This window comes from Salvelinus fontinalis, chromosome 4 (assembly GCF_029448725.1).
Source record: "Salvelinus fontinalis isolate EN_2023a chromosome 4, ASM2944872v1, whole genome shotgun sequence".
NCBI classification, from domain to species: Eukaryota; Metazoa; Chordata; class Actinopteri; order Salmoniformes; family Salmonidae; genus Salvelinus; species Salvelinus fontinalis.
Window position 1 is genome coordinate 12,173,147 of NC_074668.1, and position 27,816 is coordinate 12,200,962.

Below are 27,816 nucleotides of genomic sequence, written 5' to 3' on the forward strand. Positions count from 1 at the left end.
TGGAAGTGTACATAAAGCTCCTGGAGGTGTACATACAGCTCCTGGAGGTGTACATAAAGCTCCTGGAGGTGTACATACAGCTCCTGGAGGTGTACATAAAGCTCCTGGAGGTGTACATACAGCTCCTGGAGGTGTACATACAGCTCCTGGAGGTGTACATACAGCTCCTGGAGGTGTACATAAAGCTCCTGGAGGTGTACATACAGCTCCTGGAAGTGTACATAAAGCTCCTGGAGGTGTGCATACAGCTCCTGGAAGTGTACATAAAGCTCCTGGAGGTGTACATACAGCTCCTGGAAGTGTACATACAGCTCCTGGAGGTGGTCATAAAGCTCCTGGAAGTGTACATGAAGCTCCTGGAGGTGGATATAAAGCTCCTGGAGGTGGACATAAAGCTCCTGGAGGTGTACATAAAGCTCCTGGAAGTGTACATAAAGCTCCTGGAGGTGGACATAAAGCTACTGGAAGTGTACATAAAGCTCCTGGAGGTGGACATAAAGCTCCTGGAGGTGTACATACAGCTCCTGGAGGTGTACATAAAGCTCCTGGAGGTGTACATAAAGCTCCTGGAAGTGTACATACAGCTCCTGGAAGTGTACATACAGCTCCTGGAAGTGTACATACAGCTCCTGGAAGTGTACATAAAGCTCCTGGAGGTGTATGAGAGAAACCCATTAGTCCTATGATCCATTCAGTAGGTCCACCTCGGGACCTGCTGACAAAACTATTCTTCTGACCATAGACCTGGCTGTTGACCATAGCCTAACAAGGAAGCTGGGTAGACACCTGGTAGACTGGAATGGACCTACTCAAGTAGCCAGAACTGGGAACATATAGGTGTGTAACTTACACATTCCTCATCCGACTATGAATAAGTGTGTGTGTGTGTGTTTGTGAGAGTGTGTGTTATCTATATAACATCAGGCGCTGAGTTAAGTACTGTGTGTGTATATGTAAGAATAATTTGTGTTTGTCTCATACAAAGCATGTGGGTATTTCCCTTTTCACTCAACAAGTGTATGTGTGCTCCGGTGAGTGTGTGTACTCCTGTGTGTGTGTGCGTGTGTGTGTGTGTGTGTGTGTGTACTCCTGAGTGCGTTTCCTTCACTCACACATCCCCATGGACCAGGCCGTAGACACTGTGTATGGTCCAGCCAAAGCCCCCCAGCAGAACGATGACCAGGATGATGATGACCAGAGCAGGAAGTCCCCAGCCCAGCAGGAAGTAGACCAGGTAACGTCTCTCTGTCTGCTCATCGTTCATCACCAACACCTGCCAGAAGTTTACTGCCTGAGGGGTGTGGAGGAGAGGAAGAGAGGGGTGGGACAAAAGAGAGGGGTGAGGTGGAGGAGAGGGTAGGGTAGGGAGGAGGAAGAGGAGAGGGGTGGAGGAGAGGGTAGGGAGGAGGAAGAGGAGAGGGGTGGAGGAGAGGATAGGCAGGAGGAGGAGGAGAGGGGTGGAGGAGAGGGTAGGGAGGAGGAAGAGGAGAGGGGTGGAGGAGAAGGTAGGGAGGGGGAAGAGGAGAGGGGTGGAGGAGAGGATAGGCAGGAGGAGGAGGAGAGGGTAGGGAGGAGGAAGAGGAGAGGGTATGGAGGAGGAGGAGGAGAGGGTATGGAGGAGGAGGAGAGGGGTGGAGGAGAGGGTAGGGAGGACGAAGAGGAGAGGGTATGGAGGAGGAAGAGGAGAGGGTATGGAGGAGGAGGAGTGAGGTGGAGGAGAGGGTAGGGAGGAGGAGAGGGGTGGAGGAGGAGAGGGTAGGGAGGAGGAGGAGAAGGGTGGAGGAGGAGTGAGGTGGAGGAGAGGGTAGGGAGGACGAAGAGGAGAGGGTATGGAGGAGGAAGAGGAGAGGGTAGGGAGGAGGAGAGGGGTGGAGGAGAGGGTAGGGAGGAGGAGAGGGGTGGAGGAGGAGAGGGTAGGGAGGAGGAGGAGAAGGGTGGAGGAGGAGGAGTGAGGTGGATGAGAGGGTAGGGAGGAGAGGGTAGGGAGGAGGAAAGAAGATTTAAAGAAGAAGAAGAGCAACAGGTGGTTATCAGCAGAAGAGCCTTAGAAACGTGCAGCAGCCACACGGCTCACTGCTGTCTGTTTTGTAATGGAGTAGCAGCCTTGGATGATCTCCCTAGGTATTAGATACTGGACATCTTGTCCAAGAGGCTTACACTAACTACACTACATATCTCCAGCTTGTGATGACAACACCTGTAAAAGGCCTATCCACATGTTCCTCATCCTTTTTTGTACATGTTGTACAAAGCTTGAAGTGAGGATTTCACAGTAAAAGGACAACAGAACATTCCACATGATTCCATTTATGAGCTGATGAGTTCTCGGTGATCGGGTGGACATGGGGTCAAACACAAGTGACATAAATCCACCACCCCCTTCCCAAAACCCTCTGCTTCCATAATCATTATCATTCTCTAGGTGTTGTATCATCAGTGGCAGAGAGGGAGAGCGATAGGTATAAAGAGAGAGTTGGAGTGAGAGAGATAGCTAGAGGGAGAGAGAGATAAAGAGAGAGAGTTGTAGGGAGAGAGACAGATACAGGGAGAGAGGGAGATAAAGATAGAGAGTTGGAGGGAGAGTGAGCTAGGGGGAGAGAAAGTTGGAGGGAGAGAGACAGCTAGAGGGAGAGATAAAGAGAGAGAGAGTTGGAGGGAGAGAGACAGCTAGAGGTAGAGAGAGAGATAAAGAGAGAGAAAGTTGGAGCGAGAGAAACAGCTAGAGAGAGAGAGATAAAGAGAGAGAAAGTTGGAGCGAGAAAGACAGCTAGAGAGAGAGAGACAGCTAGAGGGAGAGAGAGCTGGAGAGGGAGAGAGAGCTGGAGGGAGAGAGAGAGTTTGAGGGAGAGAGACAGCTAGAGAGGGAGAGAGATATAGAAATAGAGAGAGTTGGAGGGAGAGAGACAGCTAGAGAGGGAGAGAGATATAGAAATAGAGAGAGTTGGAGGGAGAGAGACAGCTATAACAAAGCCATCACCTACAGAGAGATGAACCTGGAGAAGAGTCCCCTAAGCAAGCTGGTCCTGGGGCTCTGTTCAGAAACACAAACACACCCCACAGAGCCCCAGGACAGCAATACAATTAGACCCAACCAAATTATGAGAAAACAAAAAGATAATTACTTGACACACTGGAAAGAATTAACAAAAAACTGAGCAAACTAGAATGCTATTTGGCCCTCCACATCGTTACAACACTGTATATATACATAATATGACATTTGTAATGTCTTTATTCTTTTGGAACTTCTGTGAGTGTAATGTTTACTGTTCATTTTTATTGTTTATTTCACTTTTGTATATTATCTACTTCACTTGCTTTGGCAATGTTAATATATGTTTCCCATGCTAATAATGCCCCTTGAATTGAATTTATATGAAGAGATAGAGAGAGTTGGAGGGAGAGAGACAGCGAGGGAGAGAGATATAAAGAGAGAGAGTTGGAGGGAGAGAGACAGCTAGGGAGAGAGATATAAATAGAGAGAGTTGGAGGGAGAGAGACAGCTAGAGGGAGAGAGATATATAAAGAGAGAGAGTTGGAGGGAGAGAGAGACAGCTAGGGAGGGAGAAAGAGATAAAGAGAGAGACTGTTGTGTAACGCATCATATTAGACAGCTAACAGAGTGCCACTTTAATTGAGCTCCAGCAGTGATAGCTGGGCGTGCAAATAACTGCATTAGGAGTTTGTGCTGTGCTGTTCCCTTGCTCCGGTTAAGCCGGATGAGGCTTTGGCAGGTGTTGGTTAGCCGTTACGCACTGTTGTGGAGCCCTACGGTACAGAAAGACAGTTCTGGGAGGACATCCCTATCCAAGGTGCTCAGTGTAACAACTCATAGCCTGGCTGATTCAACTACAGGCTGTTGTGTTCTGTCAAGGGACCAACCTGTATTTCCTCATTGCAGCGCCTCAGCGCACCGTTGACTCAAGGCTTGATGAGTGCAATAAGCACGGTCTGTGAAAGCCTCCTGGCTGGCGCCCCCGCATATGCCACTTAGACAAAAGCTGATACTTGCTGACTCAAAGAGAGGGGGGTAATCCTCTGATCAATAGTATGGAGTATAAGGAAGGGTAGGGACATGTCGACAGAGCCAGGGGAAGGCACAGTGATGCAGAAATGTTGGTGTTTTACCCAATATATTATAGATATATAGAGTGTGCAAGTGTAGCTGACAGAGCCAGAGATACTATCCCACTATACAATATAGCACAGTATTATTATTATTTTTTTTTTAATTTAACCTTTATTTAACTAGACAAGTCAGTTAAAGAACAAATTCTTATTTACAATGACAGACTACGAACAGGGGGTTAACTGCCTTGTTCAGGTGCAGACTGACAGATTCTTACCTTGTCAGTTCGGGGATTCGATCCAGCAACCTTTCGGTTACTGGTCCAACACTCTAACCACTAGACTACCTGCTACCCCAATAATTTATTTTTGAATAATGTATTTTATACAGTAATTTTTGCTTGTCTTTATCAAGGGTGTCAATACTGTAATTTCAGACCTGATGGCACATGACCTGTTTATTCACATGGTTGGATTAACAGATGGAGCATATTTGGAAATGTAATGAGACTTCTACTTATCAAACCAATGTTGTCCTGGTTAGTTTAGGGTTAGAGCAGGGGGCATATGTTTCAAATGTCTCAGAGTAGGATTGCTGATTTAGGATCAGTTTTGCCTAGGGGTGGAACAAATTACAAATACTCTCCTTACTGTAATTGAGTAGCTTTTCCGAGTACTTGTACTTTGAGTATTTTTCAGTCAGTCATTTTACTTACTGTAAGTAAGTTTTGAATTAAGTATTGTACTTCGGTACCTTTTTAAAACCATCCATTACAGAGTAGAATTTTGTAGGCTATCATTATTAGTAGATCATGATGGGAAAGTTTGCGGGCAGGAGCCCTTCGGAGCCAGAAAAAAATGGTATCGTTGTTTAGTTAGTAACCAATCAAATTAAATGCATTGCGCAAAAAACAGGCCAATCAAATCAAGCTGTTCACACAAACTTATGATGGTCGGAAGATTTCAAAAATAACTTTCATTGATGTCACGTTGTGTCCAAGGACCCAGTGTCCAAGGAGGAGAATCCCTGGCCGCATTTAATATCTAGGGTAATTGAGTTCAAATTAAATAGATTGAGAACAGAACTTCCACAACGTTACTTTTGTACCTGCCGGTGGGGCGGGAGTAATATAGCCTTGGGACAGAAGTAACAGCTGGTGAGAAGCAGGGGTTGGAACCGATTCAGGGAACAGGACCAAAAATAATGAAATTATTTGAGGAACAGAGTCAGAACCGGGAACGAAAGTGATCTATCCTGTTACGGAACAGAACCATTATTTTAAAAGCCTGGGAACCGGTTAATAATGTTCTTTTAAGTTCCAGTCCCACAAAAATCGCAACAAAGCACCTACAGTATGCCATCGTTTCCCAAATGAGGTCGCAACCCCAGTCGCGCTTGGTTCAAATAACCGGGCTTACGTCAGCCGCTAGATGTGGTTGTAATAAATGGACGTGGAGAGGATCTGTGTCTGCACAACATGCTCCGACTACTGGTGTCCCCCAAGGCTCGGTTCTAGGCCCTCTCTCTATACACTAAGTCACTCGGCTCCGTCATATCCTCACATGGTCTCTGCTATCATTGCTATGTGGATTACACTCAACTCCTTTTCTCCTTCCCCCCTTCTGACACCCAGTTGGCGAATCGCATCTCTGTGTGACTGGCAGATATCTCAGCTTGGATGTTGGCCCACCACCTCAAGTCCAACCTCGACAAGACGGAGCAGCTCTTACACACAGGGTTGGTCTGCCGCTCAAAGACCTATCCATCACTGTTAACGACTTCACGGTGTCCCCCTCCTAGAGTGCACAGAACCTCGGCGTGACACTGGACAACACCATATCGTTCTCTGAAAGTGCAAGTTCATGCTTTACAACTTCCGTAGAGTACGACCCTACCTCACACAGGAAGCGGCGCAGGTCCTAATCCAGGCACTTGTCATCTCCCGTCTGGACTACTGCAACTCACCGTTGGCTGGGCTCCTCTCTTGTGCCATCAAACGCCTGAAACTTGTGCCATCAAACGCCTGAAACTTATCCAGAACGCTGCAGCCAGCCTGGTGTTCAAACTTCCCAAGTCACCCTGCTCCTCCGCACACTCCACTGGTTTCCAGTCGAAGCTCGCATCGACTACAAGAACATGGTACTTGCCTACGGAGCAGCAAGAGGATTTGCCCCTCCCCACCTTCAGGCTATGCTCAAACCCTACAAGCCGAGCACTCCATTCTTCCACCTCTAGTCTCTTGGCCTTCCCACGCCTACGGGAGGGCAGCTCCCGCTCAGCCCAGTCCAAGCTCTTCTCTGTTCTGGCACCCCAATCGTGGAACCAGATTCCCTCTGAAGCTTAGACAGCAGTCCCTGCTCATCTTCTGAAAACATCTGAAACCCTACATCTTCAAAGAGTATCTTAAATAATTCCACGTTAATCCCACTACTTTTTTCAAATCAGCTACTTTTTACTTGAGTAGTTTTAAAAATGTAATTGTAGTAACAATACTTCTACTTGAGTGGAATATTTCAGTAATCTTTCCACCTCTGGTTTTGCCTTTCAGATCACAATGAAGAAGATTAAACGTATACAGGTGGGATCTGATTCTAGATCAGCGCTCCGACTCTAATATGCATGATACATACAGGCCCTGGTTTCAGCAGCAGGCCTTACCTGGAGGAGCCCTGGGTTCAACAGCAGGCCTTACCTGGAGGAGCCCTGGTGTCAACAGCGGGCCTTACCTGGAGGAGCCTTGGTGTCAACAGCAGGCCTTACCTGGAGGAGCCTTGGTGTCAACAGCAGACCTTACCTGGAGGAGCCTTGGTGTCAACAGCAGGCCTTACCTGGAGGAGCCCTGGGTTCAACAGCAGGCCTTACCCGGAGGAGCCCTGGTGTCAACAGCGGGCCTTACCTGGAGGAGCCCTGGGTTCAACAGCAGGCCTTACCTGGAGGAGCCCTGGGTTCAACAGCAGGCCTTACCTGGAGGAGCCCTGGTGTCAACAGCAGGCCTTACCTGGAGGAGCCCTGGTGTCAACAGCAGGCCTTAACTGGAGGAGCCCTGGTGTCAACAGCGGGCCTTACCTGGAGGAGCCTTGGTGTCAACAGCAGGCCTTACCTGGAGGAGCTTTGGTGTCAACAGTGGGCCTTACCTGGAGGAGCCTTGGTGTCAACAGCAGACCTTACCTGGAGGAGCCCTGGTGTCAACAGCAGGCCTTACCTGGAGGAGCCCTGGTGTCAACAGCAGGCCTTACCTGGAGGAGCCCTGGTGTCAACAGCAGGCCTTACCTGGAGGAGCCCTGGTGTCAACAGCAGACCTTACCTGGAGGAGCCCTGGTGTCAACAGCAGGCCTTACCTGGAGGAGCCCTGGTGTCAACAGCGGGCCTTACCTGGAGGAGCCCTGGTGTCAACAGCGGGCCTTACCTGGAGGAGCCCTGGTGTCAACAGCAGGCCTTACCTGGAGGAGCCCTGGTGTCAACAGCAGGCCTTACCTGGAGGAGCCCTGGTGTCAACAGCAGGCCTTACCTGGAGAAGCATCCAGCAGAACTGGCTCAGGAGGAAGTAGTGGGAGAAGAGGCCCAGAACGGCACAGCTGTCCTCTGAGTAGACACGGCTACGAAACGCAGACACCAGGAAACAGATCTACAACACACAGAGAGTGAGAGAGAGAGCGAGCGAGAGCATGAGAGAGTGCGAGAGAGAGAGCGAGAGAGAGAGAGAGAGACATCTGATAGGCCACAGAAACACACTAATGCACAAACACACAGCAACACAACATTTGCCTGCAGACTATGCACTTTACTACACAGCATCCACCTCTCCCATCTCTCACACAAACATATACAGCTCTTGCACGTCAAAAACCTTACACAAGCAGAAATACACTTGTCCATTGACACTTTCCCCCTGCAGACTAATAATTGGAATTGATGGCTGTGTTATCATGCATATATTTTGAAACAGCTGACAATATAAGATACACCTTAGTGACATCCTGCAGACCTGTTACATCACAATGCGCAAACCACATTAAACAACAAGTGACAAATGCTTCCTGGGTACCCATCCAGGAACCTGTGTGTGTGTCCTACAGTAAATCCTTCAGCTCTCTGATGGCAGAGCTTAATTAACCCTTGGGACAGAGCCTTGTGCCACTACCAACCCATAGCAATATTTCTGCTTATGTAACACTGTCTGACACCCGGCCCCGTGCCAGTGCAAAACACCAGGGATGGAGGGAGAGAGGGAGGGTGAGAAGGGAAAGAGAAGGAGGACACTGAGTGTCCTAACTCGGCTGGATAGAAAGGAGACAAGCAAGAGAGAGAGAGAGAGATAGAGATTGAAAGAAAGAGAGAGAAATAATGAGAGAGACAGGAAGGCAAAGAGAGAGATAAAAAGAGAGAGTGAGAAAGAGAGAGAGAGCGAGCGAGAGAAAGCGAGAGAGAGTGAGAGAGAGAGAGAGAGAGAGAGAGAGAGAGAGAGAGAGAGAGAGATACAGGCAGGTAGAGATAGAGAAAGACGATTGAAAGTGAGAGAGGGAGGAAGAGAAAGAGAGAGGGAATGAAAGTGAGACAGGCAGGCAGAGAGGAGGGAAAAGAACAGTGGCTGCAAAACCTGCCAGACAGCCAGGAGAGCTTCAGAACATCCAGATGGCAGGTCAAGCACACTGCAGAATTATGCCTCTTCCTCTCTCTTACAACTATCTAGGTGCATCATCATCATCATCATCATCAGACTGCAGATAATTCATCAACGTACCATGCTGGTGTAAACACACAGTATTGTATATTATCTACACTATATACTATACATGCCATACTAATAAACTATAAACTCCACCCTCTTTCACACACCCAGATAACAACAAGCAGGTGTGAATCACATATTGTTTGTGTGAGCCAGGGTGTTAGTTTCTTGACAGGACATAATAAGTCTGCGTATTGACTCATGTCTTGTCGTTGGGGTGAATAACATGTTTGTACAGCCGGCTTGTATTTATCAGGTTGACAGTAAAGTCAGTGTTGCAAGAATATATTTCACCTTAGTATGTATAGTATTTACGTGTGAAGAGTTTTATAACTACTGCTTTCGTAACCCTCAAATTGTCAGAGGACCATCCCCATACGGCCATTCTCAGGGAGCTAGTTATATTTCCATGATAGAGCAACATTAGTGTCGAAACCCCAGGATGACAGGAAGGGCCACTAGCCCAGAGCCATAGCCTATCCATGATGACTCAGTAAACATCACAAATACCAACTGCTCTCCATATAAGCACCTAAGCCGCGCGAGAGAGCAAACAAGCTCTCCCTTCCAATCAGACAAGTATTAGGATGTATTAGGATTACAGCTGTGCTCGATTTACTTCACAACACGGTTGCTCAGAGCAACCTAGGGCAACAAATAGAGCATGAAGCTGTGTCATTTTACTTCAGCGCTGAGATTGTACCTCCACTAGGGTGCTGTGTCATTTTACTTCAACGCTGAGATTGTACCTCCACTAGGGTGCTGTGTCATTTTACTTCAACGCTGAGATTGCACCTCCACTAGGGTGCTGTGTCATTTTACTTCAGCGCTGAGATTGCACCTCCACTAGGGTGCTGTGTCATTTTACTTCAACGTTGAGATTGTACCTCCACTAGGGTGCTGTGTCATTTTACTTCAGCGCTGAGATTGCACCTCCACTAGGGTGCTGTGTCATTTTACTTTAGCGCTGAGATTGTACCTCCACTAGGGTGCTGTGTCATTTTACTTCAGCGCTGAGATTGTACCTCCACTAGGGTGCTGTGTCATTTTACTTCAACGCTGAGATTGCACCTCCACTAGGGTGCTGTGTCAGTTGGTTGCTCCTTTCTGTACTGTTGTTCTTTTCAAGTTGCTCTTAAGAAGGGCTCAAGATGGGAACATAGTTTGAAACCCCACCCTGCCGCCGTCATTAAAGAGCGACCTTTCCAAAGCAAACAGATAGTTAGCGACTCCACACACCACATATCTCGGATTCTGCTGTTGAGTTAGGCGAAAAGTCAGGCTTTATTTAAATAAACAAATGGGGTAATTCTGTTTCCGATTTGTTTTGCAGCTCTGTATGGTGGGAAAAAAGGAGGGACGTTACAGGAAGGACCTGGGATGGAGCCTTTGAAAAAGGTTGTTGCTTGGAATTGTGATTCCGGGCAGCAGTTATTGGGCCCGAATAAAACCTTTGGCAGGGTTGGGGAGTAATACATTACATGTAAGCGATTACAAAAAAACGGTAACTGTAATCCGTTACGTTACCAGCAAAAATATTGTAATCAGATTAGAGACACTTTTGAAAAACTAGATGATTACTTCGAGGATTACTTTTAAATTCAGAAAGGAGGTTTGCGACTATCTGTTTTCTCAATGACATTCAAATCAGCGTTGAAAAAAGGCGCAAGTTTAAGTTTGTTCCACCTGAGCGAGTCTGACCACTAGTCAGAGACCATTATGATGACACACCAAATGTGTTTGATGGATCGTGGGAAAAGACCGGGAATAGGCTTTTGTAGGCTACAGTCCAAGCTATGTCTTCAATGGTGCAACTACTGTCGGCATCCAAAGATGATCCAACTTGAATAAACGCTTGGAGGTAAGGATGACAGCAGTGGTGTAGTCTACGGCTACACGGATATCACTTATTGTTATCTACATAGAGCATTGATGTGAATCACACTGCTGCTCTCTCATTTAGCTATTTGCGCCTTACGGATTGTGGTTGTTGTGGATGGCTGTTCACAAATCTAAATGTGTATTTGAACCCAATAATGGTTGAATTCAAGAAGTTTAAGCTGCTTATCAATCATTGTTTTGAAACCAGTGGACAGCCAGTGAAAAATGCGCTCTTGCAACAGCTGCATAGTGAGAATCCCAGCCTATGGAATAAAAGTGGGGCTTTTATTGCTCAATCTAATTCATGCTGATACATTTTTTTAATCCATAGGCCTAATGGACACATGTTCAATCTCACACACTTTTGATAGACTTAGAGGGGCAATCTGTAGTTGCTACATCCATTTTTGGACTTTTCATTTATATATATATCCATTGATACTTGAAGAATATAACTTAGAAATGCCTCATGAGCTTAGTTCAACTATATAGCTTCATTTTGTTATTTATATTTAACCTTTATTTAACTAGGTAAGTCAGTTAAGAACAAATTCTTATTTACAACGACGGCCTACCCCGGCCAAACCCGGACGACGCCGGGCCAATTGTCCGCCGCCCTATGGGACATAACATGGTTAAGACAATAACTGACATCATGGATGGTCAGTCCTTGCATCCATAGCTATGTCAATTCATCTGAGAGAGTGGATACATTTCTCCATCCCTCAGCTTTTTTGTTATTTTTTCATCTGTGGATTTGCCCTTTAAACAGCTGCATATTATCAAGATATCAGTGTCACCAATAAAAAGTTAAACAATAGGCCTATTGCAAATGCAGCATATGACATTACTTTTTCACATGTAAATAGCACTTTTCAGTAGTGCTCAAAGCATGCCATTCCATGAGCGCAGCATTTATTTTTCAATGAGCCCAATCAGTCCTCCATGACAACAAAGTCATAAACAACACAGTAGAGCTGGCTAATAAGTCCTTAGTTTTGGGGTCATGCTCAGGTAAAACAATTAGGCTAATCTATACTTCCATATTTCCAAGTCCTATTCTTGAAGATCAAGGGGTTTAACATTTATTGGAATGACTGGAATTCTGATAGACTTTGGTTTTTAATGGAAAGAAAACATTTAATCGTATTATTATATGTAGTAGAAACTGATGGGTTAGAAGAAGTCAACATAACCAACCATAAAGTAAAATGTAACATCCATATATGACCAGCTATGTAAACATTAACATTAATTTATCCTGCAATAGATGTCGTTCAATTGGTAACATACATTTTTGTCTTCTTCTAATGCCTTTTAAGGGGAAAGTAATCTAAAAGTAACTGAACGATTACTTTACGGAGTTTGGATAATCCAAAAGTTACGTTACTGATTACAATTTTGGACAGGTAACTAGTAACTGTAATGGATTACATTGTGAGAAAGTAACCTACCCAACCCTGACCTTGGGTTAGCCAAGGGCACATCATGCCACAAGCATCGCACGCGGGCGAGCACACGCACGCACGTACACACACACGCCAACCAACTAGTAGTGGTGTGTGGGTAAAATCACTATGTGTTGTGATAATTGCGTTGCTTGCTCTATAACCTGTTAGTTCATATGCCTTGACACCATGATATATAAGTCCGAGACAATAAGAAGACATAGTGGCAGAATAAATTCAACCACACATTTGTTTCATCACAAAGCCTGAGAGCATCCTCTGTCCAGTGAAATCCACAAAGCCTATTGCATATAACAAACAGTTACACTACCTACAGCATGGTCAATCCAATTAGCTATTAAACTACTATTGATTTAGAACCATGGAGAGTTACCGCAAGTCACAAAGAAAACAGGAGCTGCCTCCATTATTCCAGCACCATTTCAACTTCAACATTTTAACATCATCAAATCAACCTATGCTTAGTCTAAGACAGTGACAACTAAAATGTTCACAAAACAATTTCAGTCCAATCAATGTAAGCTAGACAGCGTGTGGCTGTCCATGGGACTGGTTTCTGTGTGTGTGTGTGTGTGTGTGTGTTTATATATAAGTAGAAAAAACATGTAGACTAATCTTACTTGTAGAGAAAGGCCAATGCCATCCTCCTCTCTTTCATGTTGCCTAAATGGTCTATGACTCTGTCATACAGTACATGCTTTTAGTTTTTGTTGTCCTAGGCTACCTGGCTAAAATGATTGCTCGCTAGCCAAACTTCCTTTCATTGGCAACGATTAGCTAGTTAACATTAGTCTTCTACATCTAGCTACATTCTAAACTTCCATCCTCTCAGGGCAGAGGCACAATGTAAGAATTTATGGTTGGATCAGAATCGCCGTTATAATCTTTGGCCAGTACGGAGAATTAAGTAAAACCTCAAGTCCAAATCTCCATCCATGTCTAATTTAGGATAGGGCCAATTTTAGCAAGCTAGCTAGCCAACGGAGGTCAACAACACAACGAGGTACAACATTTTTTTTCTGTCAATGATGTTTTGCTTTTAATGTGATTGCTGTGAAGCCAAATCCAAACTGGCCTCCCTTATAATAATAAGGGAGGCCAAATGCTTGCTGGATTCCATTCTATTCAATGCTACAAGCGGCAACCCGGACTACAGGAAAAGGAGGACCGAGCACGCCCCATTCTCATCGACAGGGCTGTAGTGGAGCAGGTTGAGAGCTTCAAGTTCCTTGGTGTCCGCATCACCAACAAACTAACATGGTCCAAGCACACCAAGACAGTCGTAAAGAGGGCACAACAAAACCTATCCCCCCTCAGGAGACTGAAAAGATTTGGCATGTGTCCTCAGATCCTAAAAAGGTTCTACAGCTGCACCATCGAGAACATCCTGACTGGTTGCATCACTGCCTGGTATGGCAACTGTTCGCACTCCGGCCGCAAGGCACTACAGAGGGTAGTGCGTACGGCCCAGTACATCACTGGGGCCAAGCTTCCTGCCATCCAGGACCTCTATACCAGGCGGTGTCAGAGGAAGGCCCTAAAAATTGTCAAAGACTCCAGCCACCCTAGTCATAGACTGCTCTCTCTGCTACTGCACGGCAAGCAGTACCGGAGCGCCAAGTCTGGGTCCAAGAGGCTTCGAAACAGCTTCTACCCCCAAGCCATAAGACTCCTGAACATCTAATCAAATGGCTACCCAGACTATTTGCATTGCCCCCCCCCCCTCTTTTACACTGCTGCTACTCTCTGTTATTATCTATACATAGTCACTTTAATAACTCTACCTACATGTACATATTACCTCAATTACCTCAACTAACCGGTGCCTTGCCTTCGCACATTGACTCTGTACCGGTACCCCATGTATATAGTCTCGCTATTGTTGTTTTACTGCTGCTAAATAAAAAATATATTTTTTTGATTTGATTTGAATATCATACAGACAGCATCAGATAGATGGGGCTACACATTCAGATAGAGAGGGGTGTTGTTTTCTCGCTCGGATGCTTTCTCCGGTGAGATACAATCAGCCTCTTACGAATTGAAGGAAAATGATGAAACACAGAGAGACGAAAGAATCCATGAATACACGCTACTGACACCTACACAGACTCAGGGGTAGAAGTAACATAGTACATGTAAATCAGGGACACTTCAATTAGCATGATATGTTACATTTCCTATGGTATCTATTCATTTGTGTATGCCATCGCACATTTCGTATGATATGTTACAAATTATAATCCGCATGATATGTTATGAATTCCAATTTGTTGTGGCTAACATTAGCTAGGTGGCCAACACTAAAGTTAGCTAGGTGGTTAACGTTAGCTAGGCTAGGGGATAGGGTTAAGGTTAGGGTTTAGGTTAGGAATTAGGTTAAAGGGTGAGGGGAAGGGTTAGCTAACATGCTAAGTAGTTGCAAATTAGTAAGTAGCTAAAATTCTAAAGCTGTCCGTGATGAGATTCGAACACGCAACCAAATGGGTTACTAGCTGTTTGTGTTATATTCATATTATACGCTCAAACATCCACTCCGACCAACCACCCTACTTTCGCTTTTGCCTTAAGTAACCACCAACCGTCTTATGTAACCATACCAAACGTAACATATCATACTAATTTGAGTGTCCCGGACTTACGTTTACTACGTTACCTCTAGTGTATTAGACCAGGCTGCACACACAGAAACTTGATTTTCTCTTCTTCGTGTGCCTTGTCAGAGTGTAGCCTATATTGCATGGCAGGGAGAGGGTCAGCTCCAGTCAATAAGCCCATCCCCAGACAGAGCCTGTCCATTGATTAAAGCGACAGTACAACCCCACCCATCATTCCCCTCCCGCCCCCCTTCTGTTTCAGACAGCCTCTCTATCTCATGACCTTTCTGTCTGAGACCTTGACCACCACACTCCCAAACCAGCACCCCCTTCCACTGCTCCAAACTCCTTTAACCCTAAGTGAGAGAACAGGTATACCACATTGTTTTAATAATCTGTTTTGTAAAGTCATACAGAGGTGGTACCTACGTAGCTACCTCGTTGGCTTGGATGGTTTCTGTTTATGTGTATAGCCTTTAGCGTGCTGGTGGTGGTAGCTAGCACAGACGTGTGGAACTGTAAGTAGAGGCTAGAGGGGCTGCAGCTGCTGTGGCTACATAGCTAAACGGCCGAGTCATGATAGCTAAATCACCACACCTCTCTCTATCTGCTCTGTTGGTTAATGGTGACCCTGTGATGACATAACAGAGACCCGATAGGGGTACTACTCTAGCCAGAGGGCCTTGAGAAGAGGGTGTGTGTGTGGTGGGTTGGGTGTGAGTGTGTGAGTACTGAGCCATTTACTTTATGTTTGTATTCTTATCTTTTATTATTTCAGTCAAACAACTGTTGCACAGCAGCCAGGGATGTACTGTTCTCTGCTGGGTGAGACTCAGGGTTCAGAAAGCCTAAACCTTATACAGTGCCTTCAGAAAGTATTCACACCCCTGGACTTTTTCCACATTTTGTTGTGTTACAGCCCGAATTTAAAATGGATTCAATTGAGATTTTGTGTCACTTATCTATAAACCATACCCCATAATGTCAGATAAATTTTATTTGTTGAAAATTTTCACAATTAATAAAAATATGAAATGTCTTGGGTCTATAAGTATTCAACCCCTTTGTTATGGCAAGCCTAAATAAGTTCAGGAGTAAAATATGCTAAATAAAAATCACATAATAAGTTGCATGAACTCATTCTGTGTTCAATAATAGTATTTAACATGATTTTTTAATGACTACCTCATCTCTGTACCCCACACAATTATCTGTAAAGTCCCTCAATCGAGTAGTGAATTTCAAGTACAGATTCAACCACAAAGACCAGGGAGTTTTTTCAATGCCTTGCATAGAAGGGCACCGATTGGTAGATCAGTCAAAATAAAAAAAAGGAGATGCTAAATACCCCTTTGAGCAAGGTGAAGTTATTAAGTAGGCTTTGGATGGTATATATATACATCCAGTCATTACAAAGATACAGGTGACTATCCTAAATCAGTTGCCGGAGAGGAAGGAAACTGCTCAGGGATTTCACTATGAGATCAAAGTTGATTTGAAAAAAGTTACAGAGTTTAATGGCTGTGATAGGAGAAAACAGAGGATGGATCAACATCATTGCAGTTACTCCACAATAATAACCTAAATGACAGAGTGAAAAGGAGGAAGCCTGTAGAGAACACAAATATTCCAAAACATCCATAATGTTTGCTATGAGGCGCTCAAGTAAAAAATGTGGCAAAGAAATTTACTTTTTGACTTGAATACAAAGTATTATGTTTAGGGCAAATCCAACACAACACATCACTGAGTACCACTCTTCATATTTTCAAGCATGGTGGTGGCTGCATCATGTTACGGCTATGCTTGTCACTGGCAAGGATTGGGGAGTCATTTTTTTAAATAAATGGAATACAGCAATGCACAGGCAAAATCCTAGAGGAAAATCTGGATGTCTGCTTTCCAACAAACATTGGGAGACAAATTCACCTTTCAGCAGGACAATAACCTAAAACACAAGGCCAAATATACACTGGAGTTGCTTACCAAGACAACATTGAATGTTCCTGAGAGGCCTAGTTACAGTTTTGACTTAAAATCGTCTTGAAAATCCATGACAAGACTTGAACATAGCTGTCTAGCAATGATCAACAACCAACTTGACAGGTGGAAAGCATGGCCAGCAGTAGAGAAATGCTTATTGAAATTCTCGATTATTGTGGATTCATCAGTGGTGACAGTGTTTCCTAGTCTCAGTGCAGTGGGCAGCTGGGAGGAGGTGCTTTTATTCTCCATGGCCTTAACAGTGTCCCAAAACATTTTGGAATTAATGCTGCAGGATGCAAATTTCTGTTTGAAAAAGCTAGCTGTTGCTTTCCTAACTGACTGTGTGAATTGTTTCCTGACTTCCCTGAAAAGATGTATATCGCGGGGATTATTCGATGCTAGTGCAGTACGCCACAGGGTGTTTTTGTGCTGTCAAGGGCAGTCAAGTCTGGTGTGAACCAAGGGCTATATCTGTTCTTATGTCAATTTTCTTTCAAAGGGGCATGCTTATTTAATTAAGATAGTGTTTAATTTTTCAGTTTTGAAGGCGCTGTATATCAATTAAAATGAAATCATTTTTTGTCGACGATCTACACTAAATACTCTGTAAATAGGGGAGGACAGACAGACCTCAGTCGGGGGATGAGGGAACAGACCTCAGTCGGGGGAGATCGACAGACCTCAGTCGGGGGATGAGGGAACAGACCTCAGTCGGGGGAGATCGACAGACCTCAGTCGGGGGAGATCGACAGACCTCAGTCGGGGGAGATCGACAGACCTCAGTCGGGGGAGATCGACAGACCTCAGTCGGGGGAGATCGACAGACCTCAGTCGAGGGATGAGGGAACAGACAGACAAAGGCCAAAGCCGTTTAGCAAACTCACGGTGTTTACATTTGTTAGATGTATGGAGGAATGTGTCTAAGATCCCTCCCAATGTGCTCGCCAATCTCATATATATATTTTTTATATATACCCTCCCTCGCAAGGGAGGGTGCCAGAGTTTTGAAAACAGGTATTTTTGAGATAAAAATGATTACTTGTTAAACAAAATCTCTTTCTCTGAGCAATTGTATTCCTATACAATAAATAATTTCCCAATTTTTTGAGCATACAATATAGTTGTATACATTTTTATCAAGGGTGCCAATAACTTTGGTTGTGACTGTATATACACAGTACACTCTGGTTAAACATGAACCACTAAGGCACGCCTGAACAAACAACTTAAAGCCTGCCTCTAATTTCTGATCCCAGGGTACCAGGGTCTCTCTCTCTCACAGATGCAACCCAGTTCCAGGCGCCCCTGCGCCCAGGGAATAGATACATGCCTGGCATTGCAGCAGAGTGGAGGAGCAGAGGTGGGACTAGGGGAATAAAGCTTCCTCTGTGGAAGACTGCATGTGTGTTTGTCATCAAGCACCAAGGTCAAGGCGGAGGACTCGGGGGAATGCCATTGGTCACACAGTTCAGTAGACGGGCCAATCAGCGGGGCTCCCCTATGTTCTCTGGTGTTAACAACGTGTCATCCAACCATGTGCTTTGTTTTTATGTCTCTGGTCTGAAGGGATTAGACGTGATGTCAGATTGTGCTGTCTCAGTGCCAGGTTGTTATTGTTTTAATGTCTCTGGTCTGAAGGGATTAGACGTGATGTCAGATTGTGCTGTCTCAGTGCCAGGTTGTTATTGTTTTAATGTCTCTGGTCTGAAGGGATTAGACGTGATGTCAGATTGTGCTGTCTCAGTGCCAGGTTGTTATTGTTTTAATGTCTCTGGTCTGAAGGGATTAGACGTGATGTCAGATTGTGCTGTCTCAGTGCCAGGTTGTTATTGTTTTAATGTCTCTGGTCTGAAGGGATTAGACGTGATGTCAGATTGTGCTGTCTCAGTGCCAGGTTGTTATTGTTTTTATGTCTCTGGTCTGAAGGGATTAGACGTGATGTCAGATTGTGCTGTCTCAGTGCCAGGTTGTTATTGTTTTAATGTCTCTGGTCTGAAGGGATTAGACGTGATGTCAGATTGTGCTGTCTCAGTGCCAGGTTGTTATTGTTTTAATGTCTCTGGTCTGAAGGGATTAGACGTGATGTCAGATTGTGCTGTCTCAGTGCCAGGTTGTTATTGTTTTAATGTCTCTGGTCTGAAGGGATTAGACGTGATGTCAGATTGTGCTGTCTCAGTGCCAGCTGGAGGTTGTTTTTCTGTCTTTGGGATAAATATTGGGGCGGCAGGTAGCCTAGTGGTTAGAGCGTTGGGCCAGTAGCCGAAAGGTTGCTGGAACGAATGCCTGAGTTGACATGGTAAAAATCTGTTGTTCTGTCCCTGAACAAGGCAGTTAACCCACTGTTCCCCGGTAGGCCGTCATTGAAAATAAGAAGTTGTTCTTAACTGACTTGCCTAGTTAAATAAAGTTTTTTTTTTAAGAATAAAGTGATCTCAAGATGAAATCCAATGTATCTGAGGTATGCAAACGAGGTTTGAACAAGAGTTATGATTTGAGGTCTCAATAAGGCCTACAACAAATTGACATCCAATTGGCTTTTTATATATTTAAGCCATTGATGGTAACACAAAGCTGTTGCATGCAATTAGGATTAAACTGCGAACTAGGAAACAAAGTTATTGCTAATGATTCAGCAATCACTGAAAACAACAGCAGCTTTTTTGATAAAAACATGGCCTCGCAGAAGAACACAAAGAAAAAGATGTCAAACAATGAGTGCGAGGCATTAAGTATCATGGCTTCTTGGTGCTGATCCTGGAGGCATCCTCCTTCCTTATGTTGTGCTAATCTAACCCAATCGATTGTGCTGTGTGCTGATGCTAGCTAGCTAGCGTGCCACTGGGCTAATAATAGGATCTGACAGAAGCATTACATCAGTGGGAGTGGAGACCTGTCCGCCAGACGGTCCATAGCACCAGTCGGCGGTCCTTTCCCCTCCTTCTCTCCCCCCGCCCCCTCCTCCCTCTCTCCCTTCCTCCTCTATCAGCTACCGGTCTGAACTAGCTCTTTCCAGCCCAGGCAAAATCTTGGGTGTTTCCTCAGCTGCTTTTGTTCAGACACAGACTGCAGTGCAGAGCACCAGCTTAAGCCCACGCCGACCCCCACCCCCATCCCCAGTGAGCCCTAGCTTCCTCTATCCACCCCTCAGACACAGGCAAGCAGCCTGCTACTGGTCTCCTCTAGCAGCCCCACCCCATCAGGTCACAGCTCAATCGTTGGTGGGTTAGTAGGGCAGTGTGGGACAATGTGGTCTCAGGGAAATGTATATTATTCTGTACATAAATCCATCCCACTCCATTTTGTATGATACGTTACATTATGAATGGAATAGCAGTCGTACAATATTATACAAATTAGAGGACATATAGTATCATACGTCTTACCTGGTCGTATAATAACGTACGAATGGGATGATGTAATTTATCATACATCTTGGAGGACGTATAGTATTGCGAGTCTTTATCTGAGACCAGGTTACTTGTTGCACTGTTACAACAAAAGAGAGAATTACTTGCACCTGATTTCTGATTGGCTGAAGAGGCATGTGAGCTGCCTACCCAGGTAGGATGGTGACAGAGTGAAAAGCAACCTACCGTGAGCACAGGACGTGCTCAGAGTTTAAACAGCAACAACAGCAGAGGAAATGGGAACATCTAACTGCTACGTACACACAGTGCATTCAGAAAGTATTCAGACCCCTTGACTTTCCACATTTTGTTACATTACAGCCTTATTCTAAAATGGATAAAACTGTTTTTTTCCCCCTCATCAATCTACACACAATACCCCATAATAACAAAACAAAAAAGCGTATTTAAAAAAAAAAAATTGCACATTTATTTTAAAAATGAAAAAAAAATCACATTTACATAAGTATTCAGACCCTTTTCTCAGCACTTTGTTTAACTGCATCAAGTTCCTCCTCTGTAATTTGACTTTCACATGAGTCTTTCTGTATATGTTAATTGTACAAATGTGCCTAATTGGTTTATTGATACATTTTCAAGTTCACAACTGTGCACTCTCCTCAAACAATAGCATGGTATTCTTTCACTGTAATATCTACTGTAAATTGGACAGTGCAGTTAGATTAACAATAAATGAAGCTTTCTGCCCATATCAGATATGTCTATGGGGGGGGGGGGGGGGGGGGGTCCTGTAGAGGTTTTAATAGAAAAACTAAATCCATACAATTAACTTCGGTTGGTGGAGATGGAGGAGACTGAAACTAAAACGTGCTTAAAAATACTTTGCGTCCTCCTTCAAAATATAATTTGCTGAATCATGGATGACAAGATTTAGTAAATTATTTTTGGCAGTATTTATATGTTGAAGATTAAAAAATCATTTGGTTCATTTTCCCCCATATTCCACCCAGTTCGCTTTATTTTTCTAATATATTATACTTGATCTTTCTTGAATAAGTTCCTCCATTTCTTTTTGTTTTTCCCTTAACGTATTCTGTGCCTCTATGGTACAGTTTGTATCGCTATCTATCTGTACTGTTAGTCTTTCTATTCCCTTTGTTAATTAACATGAACTCTTTTGACCTAAATTCTTTTTGTATAAGATATGATCACTGAATTGCATGGCCTCTAAAGGCACATTTAAAGGTGTCCCATACAATAAGGCGATCTGCTGTACCTATTTTATGTTGGAAAAAGTTATAAATTCTTCTGTCCTAGTTAAAAACAAGTTATCATCCAGTAGGGTTTGATTACATTTCCAATATCCTCGCCCACGGGGAAATTCTGTAAGAGTAATGTATATGCCAATTATTTGATGGTCCGACCGCATGGCTTGGTTTTTGCGCTGAGATGCACTGTCAAATCAACTCAAATTTTATTGGTTACATACTGTACACCTGGTTAGCAGATTTGAGTGGAGTGAAATGCGTGTGCTTCTAGTTCCGACTATGCAGTAATATCTCACAAGTAATCTAACAATTTCACAACAACTACCTTATACACACAAGTGTAAAGGGATGAATGGAATGGTCTGCCTACCCATGTGAGAGACGCAGACTCGGTCTCAACCTTTAAGTCTTTACTGAAGACTCATCTCTTCAGTGGGTCATATGATTGAGTGTAGTCTGGCCCAGGAGTGTGAAGTTGAACGGAAAGGCTCTGGAGCAACGAACCGCCCTTGCTGTCTCTGCCTGGCCGGTTCCCCTCTCTCCACTGGGATTCTCTGCCTCTAACCCTATTACAGGGGCTGAGTCACGGGCTTACTGGTGCTCTTCCATGCCGTCCCTAGGAGGGGTGCGTCACTTGAGTGGGTTGAGTCACTGACGTGATCTTCCCGTCTGGGTTGGCGCCCCACCTTGGGTTGTGCCGTGGCGGAGATCTTTGTGGGCTATACTCGGTCTTGTCTCAGGATGGTAAGTTGGTGGATGAAGGTATCCCTCTAGTGGTGTGGGGGCTGTGCTTTGGCAAAGTGGGTGGGGTTATATCCTTCCTGTTTGGCCCTGTCCGGGGGTATCATTGGATGGGGCCACAGTGTCTCCTGACCCCTCCTGTGTCAGCCTCCAGTATTTATGCTGCAGTAGTTTGTGTCGGGGGGCTAGGGTCAGTTTGTTATATCTGGAGTACTTCTCTTGTCTTATCCGGTGTCCTGTGTGAATTTAAGTATGCTCTCGCTAATTCTCTCTTTCTCCCTTTCTTTCTCTCTCTCAGAGGACCTGAGCACTAGGACCATGCCTCAGGACTACCTGGCATGATGACTCCTTGCTGTCCCCAGTCCACCTGGCCGTGCTGCTGCTCCAGTTTCAACTGTTCTGCCTGCGGCTATGGAACCCTGACCTGTTCACCGGACGTGCTACCTGTCCCGGACCTGCTGTTTTCAACTCTCTAGAGACAACAGGAGCGGTAGAGATACTCTTAATGATCGGCTATGAAAAGCCAACTGACATTTACTCCTGAGGTGCTGACTTGCTGCACCCTCGACAACAACTGTGATTATTATTATTTGACCATGCTGGTCATTTATGAACATTTGAACATCTTGGCCATGTTCTGTTATAATCTCCACCCGGCACAGCCAGAAGAGGACTGGCCATCCCTCATAGCCTGGTTCCTCTCTAGGTTTCTTCCTAGGTTTGGCCTTTCTAGGGAGTTTTTCCTAGCCACCGTGCTTCTACACCTGCATTGCTTGCTGTTTGGGGTTTTAGGCTGGGTTTCTGTACAGCACTTTGAGATATCAGCTGATGTAAGAAGGGCTATATAAATACATTTTATTTTATTTGATGAATAAGAATATGTACATATAAATATATGGATGAGCAATGGCCGTGTGGCATAGGCAAGATGCAGTAGATGGTATAGAGTACAGTATGTACATATGAGATGAGTAATGTAGGGTATGTAAACATTATATAAAGTGGCATTGTTTAAAGTGACTAGTGATACATTTATTACATCCGATTATTAATTATTAAAGAGGCTAGAGATTTGAGTCTGTATGTTGGCAGCAGCCACTCAATGTTAGTGATGGCTGTTGAACAGTCTGATGGCCTTGAGATAGAAGCTGTTTTTCAGTCTCTCGGTCCCAGCTTTGATGCACCTGTACTGACCTCGCCTTTTGGATGATAGCGGGGTGAACAGGCAGTGACTCAGTCAACTGTGGGACCTTATGTAGACAGGTGTGTACCTTTCCAAATCATATCCAATCAAAAGAATTTCCACAGGTGGACCCCAATCAAGATGTAAAACATCTCAAGGATGATCAATGGAAACAGGATGCACCTGAGCTCAATTTTGAGTCTTACAGCAAAGGGTCTGAATATTTATGTGAATCAGGCATTTCTGTTTTTCATTTTTAATAAATTTGCAACAATTTCTAGAATGAAGGATAATGAAGGATAAAAAAAGACAGATTAAGGATAAGAAAGATAATGAAATATAATAAATTACAATAAAAAATGTAAGATAACACATGATAATGGATAATGAAAGATAATGGATCATACATAATTTACTATAATGAAGAATAATGGATAATGATGGTGGTTGCAGCACTGTTCCAATGGAGAACGCAATGCCTGTTTCTAATCCACTAGGATACAGGGAAAAATGTGATCCTCGTGTAACAAAAAGACCCCCTCAAAACACCAATGACAATACCTGTGACGGCCGTTCTTTGACAGAGAGCCCTGCGTGCCGTAGGAGATGACATGTTGCTGTTGCTGTTTGATACCTTGTACAAGTTGCCTCAGGTCAATGCATATCAGTAAAGTTCACTCATGTTTTCGGTCAACACTCTCCGCGAGCCTTGCTGAATCCACAAGGACTGGGCTGTTTTTAAATAAACAACCAGTCCTGTTTTGCACACCAAACAACCACCACGCTCCTCTGCCCCCTTGGGACATCATCACCCGCACCACAGAGACCGTCGCGAGGAGTCGGGGGTGAGAGGGGAAACGCGGGAGGGGACAGAAACAATGTTGAATGCATCACGAGCCTGCACAAAGCTAAGACTAGAGGAGCGATGAGGGTGTTCATATAAAATATCATGGCTTCCTACACGTGAGATTATGAAAGTGGTTCCTAAAAGGGCAGGAGGACGTAGCTGAGGTGGTGATGCAACCAGGTCATCCGTTTCAGTCATCTAGGCACAACTGTGGGAATATTCAAGTGTAGTGATACAAAAGGTAAAACCATGTGATTTCTTTGTTGTCACACACACAGACACACAGACACACACACAGACACACACACACAGACACACACACACACACACAGAGAGAGAGAGTGGGTAAGGCAGCTTGCTGTTCTGTGAGTAAGCTACTCCAAATTCTAAGCCAGTAGTTCTTTTTTTACAAGAGAGGGTAAATGGCAGAGGTTACAGTGGGCTCTCGGTTGTCATGGTAACTTTTCCTAGCCAGGGTCATCCGACAGCAAGGCCAGCAGGGACCATGGTCACACGTTTGAGAACATGGCTATCACTCCATCAGATCCACATAGCCATAACCTTGTCCCCAGGCGTTTGTCTGGTAACGAGATCACCATCGCCATGACAGCGACAGCAAAGAAGGAGTATCAACAGATTCTATGCACATAAAAGCTGTTGAACTGCCAACTGAACTGCTACGGTATGTGATGGGAAGTCTGTTTTAAAGTCACAAGGCACTAATAAAAAAGGTGTTCAGTACCAAATCACATTCACCATCACAGTATACCTCCTTCCTGTTACATCCATCCATCCATCCATCCATCCATCCATCCATCCAGAGTGAAGCTTCTCACAGCTTCCCATCCCCTCTACAATGTGTCCTCCTGACACAGGGGCTACAGTAAACTGCGCTAATCCGAATAGCACCACGGTTACGTCACAGCCGGCCAGCGGTTAGTTTGTTGGGTTGGTTGCGTCATCACCAGAGCAGCACGCCTCTCTGATTAAAGTTGCACAGTTAGGTGATCCCCCTGATTACAAAGGATCCCCGCACCACTTGACATGCATTTGAGAGATTTGAAGGGGGACTGGGGATTATATCCCTGGATCATTGCATCCCTTCCTGATATCATGATCCTGTCCAATAGGCGTGGGTGCTTGATGACTGTATAATGGTCCGTTGACCGAAGAGGGATCCCCCAGTATTGTACTGTACCAAGACTACTGCATTCATCAATGAGTGGATCAATACATGAGTCAGGTTAGGCACTGAACATTCAGTCCTGCTGTCCACACAGCCAATTCTGATGTGATTAATCAGCTGTTGCAGCCACTATATCTGGCTGTTTCAAATGAATGTCTTTAGGAAAATAATTGTTATCCAACATCACATAGGCAGCTTTTGCACACTGACATTGGAAGGCTGTACTTGTCTTTAGTGATGCCTGGGTGCAGTGCTTTGTTGAAGAATATCCAGACTGCTTGAGTATACAGTAGGGCAGCTGTTTCCAGCATAAAGCCTCCAGAACAACCAGCAAATGAGTTCTAGGAGACAGAGCAGAGGGCTTCAACTGTTTATCCTTGGAGCAGAGCCTTGAAATGTATTAGTGTGCTCTAACAGCATGGCATTAGATTGCAGTGGTGGTCTTTGGAACTATTCATTGGCAGGCCATTCATTTGTTCAGCTTTATGTGAGCTCTGACCATGGATGGAGAGTGGCCCCAACAGGACAGAGTGGGAAACGACTGAGAGTAAAAGCAGCTGGACTAGCTATCGCTCTTTCTTGAGTGGCACGGTCAGAGTGTATGTGTGCGTGTGCGTGTGTGTGCATGCAAGTGCGTGCCCGCGCTTGTGTGTGTGAGAGAGTGAGACTGTGCTCGTTGGTGTGTTGTCATGGTAACCCTCGCCATTGACTCCACAGATGAAGCCTGGTTCCGTTCCAACACTTCTCTGACCTAGTGTTAACCTAAACAAAGCTCTATGCCTGGGCAGACTGAGTGTGATTGGCTGTTACTGTATACTGGGAACAAAAGGTATAAATATAAACAAGGCTCAGTCTAATTAGGGACATTTCCACTCAGCAGCACATCCCCTTCCAGGAAATGGATCCTTTCTCCTGGCACACCATTCATTGTGCTTCCAGCCCTGCACAGTGTTGTTCTTCAACCTAACATTTGTCGTATTTCAACATCGTTACTGTTTAGAAAGCAAACGCTATAATGTGCAACATTGTGGAAAATGGAGCAAGGCCTTTTCAACCAAGAAGCCACGCCTTTGGTTACACACATTTCCATATGACATTACTTTTTGTCATAGTTAAGATATCAATACTGGTAAACTGAGGTATCAACAAATAGTAAATCATCAATACTGGTATACTGAGGTATCAACAAAGAGTAAATCATTAATACTGGTATACTGAGGTATCAACAAAGAGTAAATCATTAATACTGGTATACTGGGGTATCAACAAAGAGTAAATCATTAATACTGGTATACTGAGGTATCAACAAAGAGTAAATAATTAATACTGGTATACTGGGGTATCAACAAAGAGTAAATAATTAATACTGGTATACTGAGGTATCAACAAAGAGTAAATCATTAATACTGGTATACTGAGGTATCAACAAAGAGTAAATCATCAATACTGGTATACTGAGGTATCAACAAAGAGTAAATCATTAATACTGGTATACTGAGGTATCAACAAAGAGTAAATCATTAATACTGGTATACTGGGGTATCAACAAAGAGTAAATCATTAATACTGGTATACTGAGGTATCAACAAAGAGTAAATAATTAATACTGGTATACTGGGGTATCAACAAAGAGTAAATAATTAATACTGGTATACTGAGGTATCAACAAAGAGTAAATCATTAATACTGGTATACTGAGGTATCAACAAAGAGTAAATCATTAATACTGGTATACTGAGGTATCAACAAAGAGTAAATCATTAATACTGGTATACTGAGGTATCAACAAAGAGTAAATAATTAATACTGGTATACTGGGGTATCAACAAAGAGTAAATAATTAATACTGGTATACTGAGGTATCAACAAATAGTAAATCATCAATACTGGTATACTGAGGTATCAACAAAGAGTAAATCATTAATACTGGTATACTGAGGTATCAACAAAGAGTAAATCATTAATACTGGTATACTGGGGTATCAACAAAGAGTAAATCATTAATACTGGTATACTGAGGTATCAACAAAGAGTAAATAATTAATACTGGTATACTGGGGTATCAACAAAGAGTAAATAATTAATACTGGTATACTGAGGTATCAACAAAGAGTAAATCATTAATACTGGTATACTGAGGTATCAACAAAGAGTAAATCATTAATACTGGTATACTGAGGTATCAACAAAGAGTAAATCATTAATACTGGTATACTGAGGTATCAACAAAGAGTAAATAATTAATACTGGTATACTGGGGTATCAACAAAGAGTAAATAATTAATACTGGTATACTGAGGTATCAACAAAGAGTAAATCATTAATACTGGTATACTGAGGTATCAACAAAGAGTAAATCATTAATACTGGTAAACTGAGGTATCAACAAAGAGTAAATCATTAATACTGGTATACTGAGGTATCAACAAAGAGTAAATCATTAATACTGGTATACTGAGGTATCAACAAAGAGTAAATCATTAATACTGGTA

General features: G+C 44.0%; 1 protein-coding gene across 2 annotated transcripts in view; it reads right to left on the reverse strand.

The window, feature by feature from the left end:
- LOC129853098 (adhesion G-protein coupled receptor V1-like) overlaps nt 1–27,816 on the reverse strand; it is a 236,226-nt gene that overhangs the window by 50,788 nt on the left and 157,622 nt on the right. For both annotated transcript variants that reach the window (XM_055918807.1, XM_055918806.1), the window contains exons 84-85: nt 7,578–7,694; nt 1,113–1,291 (exon numbers count right to left, since the gene is read on the reverse strand). In XM_055918807.1, coding sequence (XP_055774782.1) covers nt 1,113–1,291; nt 7,578–7,694 — 296 coding nt within the window. The remainder of the gene's footprint in view (nt 1–1,112; nt 1,292–7,577; nt 7,695–27,816) is intronic.